Source organism: Triturus cristatus, chromosome 12, assembly GCF_964204655.1.
Source record: "Triturus cristatus chromosome 12, aTriCri1.1, whole genome shotgun sequence".
Lineage (NCBI taxonomy): Eukaryota > Metazoa > Chordata > Amphibia > Caudata > Salamandridae > Triturus > Triturus cristatus.
This window is the reverse complement of record NC_140595.1, coordinates 430375955-430390495: the sequence shown is the minus strand read 5'-3', so window position 1 is coordinate 430390495 and position 14541 is coordinate 430375955. Positions and strand designations below refer to the sequence as shown.

The window sequence follows — 14541 nt, the reverse complement described above, 5'->3', positions numbered from 1 at the left end:
AAGGGAAAAAAATCGAGTTAGCCAAAGCATATAATTATCTAGGACTCAACATCGAACATCAAATGAAGCACAAGCAGCACTCTGCAGCAATGATGGCAAAAGGCCAATCGCTAATTTATGGTTTCAAGCTATTAAAAAGGAAATTGAGCTGTCAATCCTTTGCTCACCTGCTATCAGTAATGCGTGCTCAATTAATGCCAACCGTTACGTACGGCACAGAAACGATGAAGGGTCGTGAAGCACCCATCTTAAATAAAATTCAAACGAGAGTATATAAATCAGTTTTTAATATATCAAAATCAGCTTCTCCGGCTCAAGTTCGTCTTGAGTTTGGATTGATAAATCAAATATTTAAAAGCAAAGCAACCTTTGTTAAGTTATGTTGGAGACTGCACGCATCCAATAAAGAATCTATTGATAACTTGTGCTGGCAGGAAATAGAAGAACACAAATTGACCAATAAAAAAGGATCCTGGGGAGCTCACTTAATGCAGGCAATAGAGGAACTAGGCGTGCACGAAGCCTGGATGGCGAGTATAGGAAAAGTAGCCTTTGATCAGGCAATTAAAGCAACAGTCAAAACTGTGTCTCATACAACTGACAAGAACATTCTCATACGAAGACGCCATACCTGGACAGTGATTCATTCCTATAAAAAGAGGCAGCCGCAGGAATACCTTTCAGCTCATTTCTCACAGAACATAAAACAACAGTTCATGCAATTCCACTTTGATTTGTGGGAAATTAAAGATCTTGCTCCTAATTGGAAATATTAGTTTTACAATGAAGAATGTCGGCTGTGTAAATATAAGAAAGAGTCCTTAGCGCATATTCTGTGTGTGTGTCCAAAGTTTGGATTAGAAAGGAAAAAACTGTTGAAAGCAATCTTTACAATACTATAAATCCGAACTTGCATGCAAGAGGTAACAACTTGGCTTGGAGGCATCTCAATCTCACTTGTCTGCAGAGGGGTAACATTTCTAAAAGTTAATTTGAAAGAAATAGCCGAAATAAAGGATTAATGACATCAAAAGTATATATGTAAAGTTTAGTTGGATTACAAATCGACCAAGAGTTTAGCAATCCCAAATTAAATGATAAAGGATGGTACCTAGCAAGAAGAAAAATTCTGGATCAAGGATAGTATTGAAATTAACCACAAACAACGATCCTGACGGGATATAATAATCCCAGCTTAAACAAAACCCAGAAAGAAAAAAGGAATCGCTTTGTATCCTATTCCAACTGTAAAGAAACTTTGTTTGCCAATGTTCAGTCTCATGAGAGATATGTGAAGCATATTATGGATTTTAAAGAGACGACACTATGAATTTTGTCATACATTTATATATTTTTTATTTTTCTATTTTAAACAAATTTTGTAATATAAGTGTACAAAAGGTTTAATTAATGTTTTTCACATGTTTTATATTTACCATACAGTGTAATGGTTTTAAGAAGACTAAACACTAGAACAATAAACTTGAACTTGAAACTTGAAAAACCGAGTCCTTCAATTTGAGCCAATTGTCTATGAGATCTTAAATATCTATATGCTAAGTAAGCTAATTTTCAGTGTATTGTGCACATTATAGGTGGGTGATGGTTTGCTCTTCTTCTGAAACTCTACTGTTTTATTTAAGGAAACACATCTACACTACTTGCACAAAAGGAGTACTTTCTGTTTTTTCCACTCTTGGATGTATATATTTCTTTCTTGGATGTCCTGTGTTGACAAATACAATTTTTTTGATTTATCATTTTAAACAATGAGATAGTCAAACATCATGAAGGCGACAGTATATAAATAAGTGCTCCGTCTTCTTTGACATGCTTGGTATTTCCAATTTAATGATCTACTAATAGAAATGATTTTAGTAGATGCAAAGACACTACTCAAAAAACTTAAAGTTTATGATTATGGGATTGAAAATGCCATTGGTTTATCTGCACTCCAACAAATGAATACCACTTAATTCTGAGAAAAGTAGATGCTGATGAGTTTAAAATGTTAAATATTTTGTCACGGTATCCTCTTTGCCTTCTGTTCATACAGGAACAAGAAAAGATATAAGAAATATAGAATGACAACTGGAAATTGTAGCTACCGTTAGAGGAATAGCAGTTAGCTTTGAAGCTAGCTTTAGAGCAGTGCCAGCAATCTTCTGGAGTTCTCGTGAGCAAGTGCAGGAAGCACAAGCTCACCTAAAGATGCCAACAAAGCAGATGAGGCTGCCAGGTTGTCCTGCCACCAAATGAGTGATGCAGCGGACAATACTTTGAATGGAATTTTCTACATTATATTCAAGTTTTTAGTGTTTAATATATATTGGTCTCAAAAAATTAGACACCTTTATTTAAAATGTATTTGCATTGTTCCCATCACATTAGCAGTGACTAACAGCGATTGGGTTGGTTGTGAAATGTTTGACATTTGGGCAACTCTGTAGGAGTTCCAGTCATTTCTAACCACAATATCAATAATTCTGAAAGGGAGATGGCAAACCTGTTGGAGTTCATCATTTGGAGTATTGTCTCCTGAGGAAATTAGAATGTCAAAACCACCATGTTCAATAGACTCTAATCCCTAAGACATCAAAAGCCATCTTACCACTAGATGGTGGGCTGCTTGTGATCCAGCCTCATTTGAAACTATGGTAGTTTGTGTTAACCGCTCCCCTATTGACTCCAGCACCTTGGCTATTGTTTTTGCCTGCTGAGCTATGATACTAGTTTTGCACATGACCTAAAGGATTTGATTATGCTGCTATGCTTTACCTCTTCTGCATAACAACACAGCTTTTTTTTAATGAGGTTGAATAATGCTCTAAACTCAATGTCCATGATTTAATTTATTCTTCGCCATGATGGGACTTTTCCAGAGAGTTCATGGTTCTACAAATACATTTGAACACACACTTGACCTGCTATTTACCTTAGATGATAGTATCAATATCCTACCACCTTAACCATTTTCATTAACTAACTATTCAAAATTCCTATTTTTGGGGTGTATGGTTAAACCATGGCCAGGATGGCAGCATAGGTCTGTATTCAATGAAGCTATTTCCTAATTACCCATCATCACAGGTGCAGATCTCTGTGATTCTACTTACACCTGTCTGTAGGGTGGCTGAGTCCAGTCTACGTCTCATTGCAGAGTGTGGTGGTGCCCTGTTGCCCCCTAGGCCGGTAACTGGACCTAAGACTTCTTGAGGAGCTGGTGCTATTGGTGCTTCTTTTTAGGGAGATGAGGCCTGATGGTATCTGCTGCAAGACACAGAACATATCAAAGCAGATGCTCAGGCCTGGGGAAAGACATGCTGCCTGGGGCCACCCAGACCAAGTCTGCTGGAGGAATGGAGACAGCCAGTGAAGGGGGGAGGTGGAGTCTGCAGAGGACAGTGGTGGGTGACAGACAGTGCCTGCCAACGGCACCTATTTACCTCCTGGAAGTCTTCAAATAGTTATGGTGCAAGAGGAGTCCTGTACACTGCTCGACCCCTCTGAGCAGATGTCGCTGTGTGAGGCGAACATTATTTGAAAAGGTAACCATCTTGTGTGGGGCCCTTTTGTTCTACTCAATCTCGATCTCCCACAATGAACCTGCTGCATCCTCCAGCTCATTTGTAAAAACACCAACTTCTGGTGTGTCAACTGATGGCTGCTTGGACTCACTTTGGCCTTATACTGGATATTTTTTCAAACTTTAAGGGTTGTTTCTCTGCACTTGACCACTTCTGAGCCAGTTTGTCGATTTATAAGCTACAAGTGAAGCCTAGTTTCTTCTACAAAACAGTTTTCTCTGATCACGGTCACAGTGGGACACAAACTGGTTGGTACTCTAAGTTGCATCCAGTGGTGTAGACCATGTCTTCAGCAGGAAATAGCCCACAGCCGCTTAAGAGTAAACAACGGGAACATGCCTCCCAAGAGGAGTATTCTAAAGGCAGTGTGGCATATAGAAAGGGTGAGAGTGATCCCTCTCCTCAGGAGATATTCAACTGATTGCAGAAAATAGCAGTAGCCACTATTCTTATTACCTATGACGTCCAGGGTGTGAAGTCAGACAAGGGGGTGATCACTAAATGACTAGAGACATGCAATATCGAGTCTCCTAGTTAGATGATGACTGGAACTCCTACAGGGGTGGCCCTCTACATCTCAAGAACTGCAGAGGGCTGCTCACTAGCAGGCTGGCTAACTGACTATGAATTCAGGGATCATTGAACTAATGGTAAGTTTCTTTAAGTTCAGGAAGGGAAGATGGACCAAAACAAGAATCAGTTTGTGTCGCGCCTCCTCTTGAAGACTCTCCTGATTCACATTGGTGAACTATTAGGAAGTGACTTAGCAAACAGGGTTCTTATACCTTCTGGCCAGTCCCTGAAACACTCCAGATGCCAATCCTGATGCCCACACAATCAAAGAAAGGATTATGAAACTAGAAGGGGAAAAGCCGGAGACTACATGGGGGTCATGAAATCTGGGTCTACCAGACCTGGTAACCTGGAAATGGGGTGCAGATTTGCAGAAGCGTAAAATAAACGTAAACAATAGAAGTCAACTCTTGGAGCTTCGCACTTTTATCTCTGAAGTTTCACTAGAAGGGTAGGGATTATGACGTGGTCTCCCCAGTAACATTGTGCTACTACTCAATGCTAATCACAATTGCAGTAGAAACCACTCAACAGATAGAGAAGACTCTTCATCCGGGAGAGTACCAGACATGTTTACAAAGCAGAAGTCCATGGCCGAGCCTTCTGCAAAGAAGTAGAAGAGAACAAACTTAGACCCTGAATACCCTACAACTGGTTGTTGTTTTATGTACCAATAGTTGGTTTATTTATTTAGGTCTTTTGAACATTCTGCAAGCCCTATGCATTTCTACTCTTGGAATATTAACAAGGTGAACTGTCCTGTTAACTGTACGGAAGTCTTTGCCTATCTCTGTAAGCAAAGAACTGGCATGAACCTCATCCAGAGTTCCTGGAGTATTTGTAGTTGTATAGGCCTGCTCCAGGGGACACAACAGAAGAAAGGCGAAAATGAGAAGTTGGAAAAGAAGTGGAAGGGAATTTTTGTATAGTCACACCATTCCGAAAAGAATGATGCCACATTGTTAATATGACAGAGGATTTTCATCTGAACAACACAGTGGCTGGCAACACATGCAGTTTGGGAAAAAGAAACTACAGAAGGTTGGTATTATGTTACCTTACAGGCCAAATCACGTTGACTTAAGTGTTCTTCTCCCAACAGGTCACCTGCTTTCAACCTTCTGTGAAAATGATCTGGTGCAAGGAGGTGAATGGAATGAAGATATTTACTCGGTGACTGATCACACCATTGTTGCATGATAGGAAGCAACTGCTCCCAGACAGGTGCTGAGGTGACTGATTAAAGAATATAATTCAGCTGAGGCTGCTGCACCCTAAACATCAAGATTAGCAAGTACAAACCCCAAAGCATTCTATATTGTCTGAAATCAACTGCATATTATTACCCATCCCTGTGCAGTGCTGAGGTTCTCTGACCATGCCCCAATTTCACAGTGCCTTGAAAAAATGCCACTGGATAAAAAGGATGTTTGTACATTTTATGAGGGGCAACAAAACAGAATGCTTTCTTGCCTACCTCATTAATCTGTGAGGATGATTATAGCCCTCAAAACGTGCAATGATGGGGTCATATGAGAGCCAAAATGCAGGGCAGATGATTTACATTACTTTTACTCTGATCTCTATGTGTCTCAAAGTCCAGCCTCCAAGACAGATTTTGAAGCTTTATAAAGTCACTTTGATTTGCCAAAACATTATAGGAGCAATTGGAGTCCCGTAGGAGCCATTTTACTGAGGAAATCTTACCAACACTATTTATGAAGTCAGGCAAAGCCCTGATTGATCCGCCTCAGAATTTTACCTACAATTTTTAGACATACCCATGTCCTTGCTCACTATGTTTTGTAATGCCTTCTTGAATCAGGAGATGCGCCCTGAATTCCTAAGTCAAGGTCTTATTTCTCTCATCCTAAAGAAGGGTAATGATTCACTGGAATGATGTAGATACCACCAAATATCGTTATTCATTGTTGACTTTATGAACCTCATGGAAAGGTTGAATATGAATATTCATCTTCCCCCTTTAACTTCATAGTCAACCTTTAGCTCAACCCGAATAGGTGTCTTTAATAGCTTTGAGATAATCCACTGATGAATTGATGTGCTTCATGCATGTAACACCCATAAGGCTCCTAGGCTGAGTAACTGACCAGTGTGTGTATCTATTGACCGTGAAAAAGCATTCAGTAGAGTTGAGTGGTTCTATCTACTGTGCACACAATTGAGAAACTTGACTTTCTTATTGCACTCGGCTCCTAATGAGGTGCCCCGTATGCATCACCACAGACAAGGACCCTGTTTGGCCAGACATTGTCACAGCTCTTCATCTTGGAAAGGGATGTAAGGCAGGACTCTCCATTCTCACCCTTGCTTTTCCCACTGGTATTGGAGCTTCCTGCATTTTTAATATAAGAAGAGACTGTCAGGGGCACCCCCACAGGCACAGTCTGGAGCAAAATCATGTTACACGCAGAAGATATCCTCTTCACAGAGGAGCTACCACAAATTCTAGAGATTATGTCACACTTTGGGTCTATCTCCGACTGCAAGACTCTTGGAATTCTGAGTGATGTGATAGTGATACAATATATCACTCAGAACCTTTTGTGAAAAATATCCCTGTTATTCACTGTTACTCATCTATAATTCAACATGCTTTTTTCGTCAGGCAAACAGCACCTTGAAGCCTTTAGTTTCCAAGCACTATATAAAATGAATAAATACACACAATAATTAAGGATAGAGAGAAAATGTATCCCCTGTATATCAAAGGGACCCACCACCGAAAGCAATAAATGCACATTGTAGGTATTTCATCAGTACATTCTTGCATACCTCTCTCTTGCTGCCTGTTTGCAGATCCTCCTCTTGATTGCCCTGATTAAGTACGGAAGACACTGACTTGTAGAGTTGGATGAGTGAGGCACTGCTGTTCTCTCCTTTGGATATTGTGTTCACTCTTTCGGTTATAGAGGCAAGGAATGTCTGGTTGCTGCTGTTGAAATCTTCAGGTTTTACCTACGTGAGTGGGAAAGAACAGACAATGGGCTTAGATAGGAAAGAGGCCAACCCTTCAAATGAGCATACCTAATTGCTGTGTCAGTGAAAGGGTCAGGCATTGTAATGATTGTGTTTTTAAGTCTTACTTAGTCTGACAATGTACCAATCCACCAATACATGGCAATGACCAAATGGAAACTATGAACCCATTCACTGATACTGAACTAACAGATCACAAAATATTTTAAGCTCTTAGCAGAGGGGAAAGTGATGGCCCATCCTGCACTTTTTGCTCCACACATTCCATCTATTTCCACCTACGTCTATGACCCTGGTCACAAAAAGCCACGTTAAAAAATTTCCCTAGTCTTTGATAATGGCAGCACAGCTCTTGCCATAAACCTGGCCAAACTTTTCAAGCTGCTTAAGCCAAGTGAAAAATTCAATCTTTGGACTGAAAAGGAAAGTTTAGAAAATGATCATGTGGGTCAAGGAAAGCATATGAAAAACTTGATACAAAACTGCATTTCTAAGTGAAAAATATACCCAGGCCTACAAAAACAAAATCTGAAGTAGGGGAAACAATTCATGATGTGAACATTCCTGAGTTCACAAAAGAAATTGATGACACTATAGACTTGTGCCTAGGTTACCCAAGCTTGACAAAATGAGACTAGCGCAATTAGGATTAAAACTCAGGTCTATTCTCCTACAGATTTCTGTATGGCACAGAACCTATATCGCCTGAAATCTTACCCTCTAGGACTGATAGCCCCTTTCAAATGGGAATGGATCTTTGGCAGGCAGATAGCAGCCTTGGAAAATGCCACATGGGCATGTGTGCAGGATCAAAGACACACAAACTCTCTCCAGAGTGCATTTACTAAGACAAATGAATTTGATTGTGGGACCGTTGGTGCCCAGCCAGCTAACACTCCAAATACCAAGGGTTAAATTAACTCAAGCGGCTTTACTTTCCTCAAATCAAATTAAAAATAAATAGACCACGCAACACAGTCGACGTGTTATAGAGACGGCCTTTGCAACAAACAACCATCCCACAGCATATCCAACCCCTATAAAGATGTAACAATCCTTTCAAAGCGGCACTTGCTAAAAGTGAGATTACCAGAATTAGTGGATTCTCTGAAATGCTGATGCTGGAGAAAATGACCAATAAGAATGACCTCAGAATGGGGGAGGCTTTATTACCACTCAGCTCAGGGGAATATAAGAATCTCGTAAGCCACAGAAGTACTATGGATAAAGCAGGCAGTGGAGGTAGAAATGCTGTTAAAGTCTGCAACCCAAGGTAGTGAAACAGAAGCACTACAGATAGAACACAAACAATTGCGGGAGTACCACAGAAGTAAGGAGACATCAACGTGCACTCTTTATTTACTTCATTAGAGATCATAATCTTGCAAGAGATACATGTTTACAGGAGGCTTGGTCCATAAATTCCTTTCATAGTTATGGATATTTTTAGACCTGACAGCCTTAGGGTGGCCTCCCCCAACCTTTTGGCTGTCTCTCCTTGTCTGTGCCTGTGTTTGGTGGTGTTAGAATCTGAGCACTTTACCACTGCTCACCAGTGCTTAAGATCATGTGCTCTCTCCCTTAAACATGCTATGATTAACCTACACATGTTTGATATATTTAATTTACCTGTAAGTCCCTTATCAAGTGGTATGCCATATACCCAGCGCCTGTAAATCAAATGCTACTAGTGGGCCTACAGAACTGATTGTGCTACCCACACAAGAAGTCTTTCAAACACGTCTCAGGCATGCCATTGCAGGGCCTGTGTGTGCAGTGCACTGTCACTCTGACTTGGCATTTAAAACTACTTACCAAGCCTAAACTCCCCTTTTATTACATATAACTTACCCCAAAGGAAGTCCCTTTGTAACCCAAAGGGCAGGGTACTATATAAGTAAAAGGTAAGGCATGCACTTTTATGTTTTGCATGTCCTGGTAGTGACAAACAGCCTATTTCATTTGTCACTACTGTGAGGCCTACTCCCCCCATAGGCCAGCACTGGGAATTCCTTAATACACTTGTAAGCTATAATTCCTGATCAGAGAGTAGTAGCTTTTTCATGTTTCATATGTTTGGAATGGTCTTAGCAAATCCTCTTTACTGGTGAAGTTGGATTTAACATTACTGTTTTAGAAATGCCACTTTTAGAAAGCGATCATTTCTCTGATCTTAGTTCTTTTGTGCTTTACAGCCTGTCTCCAATACATTTCTGGGTTGGGTGACAGCTACACTTCATGCATTCCCTCTAGACAGCCACAAACACAGGATGGTGAGGCTCATCTGCATTCTGATGGGTCTTCCTGGGCAGGAAGGAATGGGAGGGGCTTACACTTACACTTCAATAGGTAGCATCTTGTCCACACACAAAGTACAGATTTACCCCCCAGGGTTAGCCTGGCAGACAGGATTGGGCTAAAAGGGATTGTGTGCAATTCAGAGGCCAGCCTTTGATGCCACTTCCACTTCAAAAGCACTTTTGGGAATAAGTACTGGGTCCCGCACCCACACAAATCAGACACTTCTGAACCTACAACTGGACTCTGTCAGAAAAACTGCTGTGGTGCTCAAACAACTTAACTGGACTGCCGATCTTAAAGGCCTGCTTTTCTGCTTGTTTCCCTGCTGCTCTCTAACACTGCTGAAGGAGAGCTGACCTCTGACTTTTTCCAAGTAAACTTCAAGGGCTTGTTGGCTTGCCTCCTGTTGCTTGACACTCAGGGAACTCAAAGTTTCTACCCCTGCTCATGTGCCTGACTCACTGGAAGTGGTTCTGGTACTTGCAACATGGATTTCGATGCATTCTCTGTCTGCGTGTAGCAGAAATGGTGCATCAAGCCAGTTGTTGGAGTAAAATCAACGCATCACTTCAGAGCCAGAGCTTTGCCCCTAGAGATTGACGCATCGCACAGCATATCACTGCCGCAGCAGCTTGGTGAGATCGAAGCATCCCCTTGACTGTGTGGCAAAAACCGGCACATTGCTTGACGTCTCTTGACTCCAACACCCATCTTTGGAACTGACACATCGTCTTTACTGCATAGATAAGATCGACGCATCTTGCTGCTTACAACCAGGAAAGGTACTTTGGTCACTGGGGACTGCGTGGGTCCTATAGGCAGCCGGTGCTCCATCGTGGGGGACTCGAACCTTGACTTTGCTCCAGTCCAGCACTACCTAAAGTAACCTTTTTAGCGCTGCTTGCCTCTAGTACTTTACCGCATGTATTTCTTCAAAATTCAATATCTCAACTTCTACACTTTGGATTTTTGTTTTTTTTTGTCTAATTATACTCTGATAAATATTCTCTATTTTTCTAAACGGTTTTGGAGTCTTTTGTAGTGTTTTCACAGTGTTACTGTATGAGTTATTGCACAAATACTTGACACATTGCCTTCTAAGTTAAGCCTACCTGCTTTGTGCCTAGCTACTAGAGGGTGAGCATAGGATAATTTAGGATTCTGTTGTGACATACGCTGACTAGGATTGTGGTCCCTAATTGGACAGGGTGCATACCTCTGCCAACTAGAGACCCAGTTTCTAACATTGGTGGCAGCAGTAGGATAGGAATTGTGTTTATACAGTGCCATACAATAGCTAAGTTTATACCACTCATCCACATCTAAGACCCCTTCTAATTGTTCTTCATTTTTCCCTGCTTTGCATCTTTGATCCATCCTATGCATCATGTCTCTGGCTGGTTCTGCAAGTGGAGCCATGGAGTAAACCAATTAAAAAACTTCTGCAAGGTGATGGGAGGTACCTGCCTGAGGAGCCACCAAAAAGGTGGAGTTTCAAAACTGCGCTGAGGGTCTGGGGAGAAACCCACTCCAAGAATGATGGATTGAAGGAGCTTGAGATGCGCTCTTCTGAGGTGGTACCTGCAGCAGTTGAGGGGTGAAGCCACTGGCTTTCAGCCTCCTGGGAGCGCAAGAAGCAGTGTCTCTTCCCATGACCTATTTCCAGAAGAGCTTGATAAGAGGAAGGGAAAGAGAGAATTCAAGCTGCAGCTGGCAAAATTAAAAATGGAAGCTGAGGAGAGGAAGGCTGAGCCTGACAGAGCCTTAGCAGAGAAGAAATGTTTTTTGGCTCATGAACTGAGTCTGAAGGAGCTGAGATCAAGGCCAGGCAGGCTGATTCCAGCAGCGATGCTGCCAGCATACATGCAGCACCTTATGGAGATAAAACGTTCCATATAACCAAGGATCTGGTGCCCAATTATGTGGTGAGGATGACATTGATAAATAGTTGTCTGCTTATGAGGTTGCACTCAAGGTACTTAGGGTTCCAGAGGAATACTGGGGAGTGTTCTGCGGAAACACATGCCTGCACTTGGGAGGGATACACTTCTGACATTAGAGGTTGGGTACCAAACCAAGTGCACTTATATGAAAGCTATTTTGATTGCCAAATTTGGGCTGTCCCCCAAAACGTATTGCCAAAGTTTCAGGGACAGCCAGGAGCTCCTCAACCAGTCCTGGGTAGATTTTATTGATTACTCCAGTAAGTCACTGAATGGCTGGGCGAGGGGCAGCAAGATTAGTGATTATAATGGTTTGTATCATTTAATCATGAGAGAGCTCATTCTCAGTATCTGTCGTACAGAATTGTGCCAGCTCCTAGTTGACAGTACGCTGACTGACCGCAGGAAGCTTGCTGAGGAGACGCCCCCCTGGGCTAGCACTAGAGTGTCCAAAATAGTATCCGAATGGGACAACCACAAAGGTAGTCAGGGTTCTTAACAGACAAAAGAGGGGGGAGAAAAACTTAAAACCAAGGAATTTTCAATAGGTCCCCAAAATAATTCCCAAGGGAATAGTGCTAATCAGTCTCAGTCTGATTCTAAAAAGAAGGGTTTCTTTGACCATAAGACAGGGAGGTTTGTATCCCAATGTACAGAGTGCTACAAGTATGGGCACATAAAAGGTGACTCCAAATGTCCCAAGAGGGCACAGCCCTCCATTGGTGAGCCAAAACCAGTGTTGGCTAGTGTAGTGCTTGGGGAGGGGATAATCTCAGTTAGTTTTGGTTGACAGAAGGAGATGACACTATTTTCCGGGGATAGAGAAATGGTGCCGAAAGCCCACATGCCTCCGAATACTTCTAAGTACAGGCAGTGGGTCACCATTAATGGGCAGTGAGTGGAGGCTCTGTGTTAGAAATGGGATTCCTGGTTGGCTGAGGTATACACCCAGGCCAGGCAGAAAACATCACTAGTCAGGGTAAGCTAGATTCACACTAAAATATAACCTGTGCTCACCATCTGGTAGCTTGGCACAGTGCAGCCAGTCTTATCTAAAGAGGTGATGTGTTAAATATGTGTGCAACACACACATACACACACACGCACACACACACACACACACACACACGTATAGTGCCCACATTTAAAAGCTTTGATTATCTACCTGCATGTCCCATTTGAACTCCTTCCGGTACTGGGGCATGAAACTGAAACCTCGCCTGCACAGAAGCAGATTTGGGGGTTTAGTCTCTCCTCTTTCACACACCCCTTTCTCACCTCTGTGACAAGTTGTGAAAGGGTTCGGTGACTGTCTGATTGGCGTGTAGCTATGGGCATTGCAGGGCTTAAGCCTGAAGTGCCCATGTCTACCTTTAGTTATGACATACAGTATGTCACAAATCAGAGAGGAACAGAGGCCAGGAATGGAATTTCTCTGAAGGCTGGTGAAGGTGCCTTTGTAAGCTTGTGCCAGCCATCAAACAGAGACTGTTGCTTGACCGAAGGAGGTCGGAATTTTAATTATACCAAGAGTGAATAATAGGTTATTTATCATTCTTGGTATAATAAAAAAAAATGACACAGGCCATAAAACAAGTAGGCGTGACCTCTCAGCCCATTTAGAGGAGCAGCCAATGGGTCTGGCACTTACTTTTCTGCATCAGACATTTAAAGAAAGCAAGAGAGTGAAAAACACACAAAATGGAAAGATGGAGGAAGAGAAAGACTGAAAACCCGTCCCAAAGGAAAAAGGCAGAAACCTGCAATAGTGAGATAAAGGGACAGGGCATGTCAGGTAGAGGATTAAAGAGGCAGGAGGTGGATTCAGGAATACACAAACTTGGTATTAGGCGCTCTGACATTTAATAGCACCAACAATGATCTTCCAAGCAGATATTTGGGCATCAGCACTTTTTATTTAAAAAAATGAACCAATTAATATATATAAGCGCACAAGATCGGAGTCTGTCCAGGTTTTTAATCTGTTGTTATCTATTATATGCCTGAAGCTCGGGCTTTTTGTTCTTTACACATATTGAAACTAAGCTTAACACCAGAACATTCTGTCTTTTATAACTTTCTGTGTGAATAAGCTTCAATTTTTGCAACGTTTTTATAACTTGAAATGTTTTTAAGAAAAAGACGTATTTTGAAAACGAATAAATAAGAATAAATCTATCATGTCTGTTATCTCATGTAATTTTATGAAGTTGCCATAAATGTCACTTTTTATCAAAGTCAAATACTGTCATGAGTGCCTGTCCAGTCCTGTTGTTCTCAAGGACTGTCATGATTGCTGTATCTTGGATCAATCACATGCTGTCAACTTCGCAATGTCATGACACTGTCAGATGCTGTCATGATCCATCATGATATAGCACTTCATTGTCAGAAGCTGTCAGAACTAATATGTTGTGTCACTGTCAAATGTTGACATTGTGTTTTCATGTTATATTCAGAGTTCACATGTTCTGGCACCATGAGGTCCTTTCATGATTGCTGTATATCCACCCTCAGATGACATCAAAGTGGGAAAGCTGTCATAGTTTGTGTGGTGTCAGTATCAGATGCCTCCACGATTGGAACATGATGACACAGGCACATGCTGTCATACTTGGTATACCATGTCAGTGTCAGGTACTTGCTGTAATCACTGGGATGTCATGCCTGTGACTCATGCTTTCATGGTTAGTATGTTCCTGTACTATCAGATGCTGCCAGTATTAACATAGCATGTTATTGTCATATATGTATATTGCCATGTCCTGTCAGGCATTGCAAGGAGAGTTGTATCATGTCACTGTCAAACGTTGCCATAGTTGTTATGTTATTCCACTGTCAGAAAATATCAGGATTAGGCAGTGAAAATAGACCAATCATAAGAGCATCATGGCATGCTGTTAAGACAGGGAGTGCTAGTGACGAGTCCTACCAGTAATGTCATGATTGTTATTGCATGCCACTGTCAGCTACTACCATGATATGAATGTAGTTAGGAAAGTGAGTCAGTGAGGTAAACACCTAGTGCTATCATCTGTGAGTATGTGGCCTGTGAGCCACAAGCTTGGACACTGGCAGGGTCAACTCACCATTGAATCTTCTTCTTGCAGTAGAGCAAGTACCACTGAAATAAGTAA

At 41.7% G+C, this 14541-nt stretch overlaps 1 protein-coding gene across 1 annotated transcript in view; it reads right to left on the bottom strand.

Annotated features, from left to right (window-relative positions):
* Positions 1 to 14541, bottom strand: part of LOC146776065 (polycystin-1-like protein 2) — an 865077-nt gene that overhangs the window by 467736 nt on the left and 382800 nt on the right. Inside the window, exon 16 of the mRNA XM_085637447.1 lies at positions 6957 to 7139. Coding sequence (XP_085493573.1) covers positions 6957 to 7139 — 183 coding nt within the window. The remainder of the gene's footprint in view (positions 1 to 6956; positions 7140 to 14541) is intronic.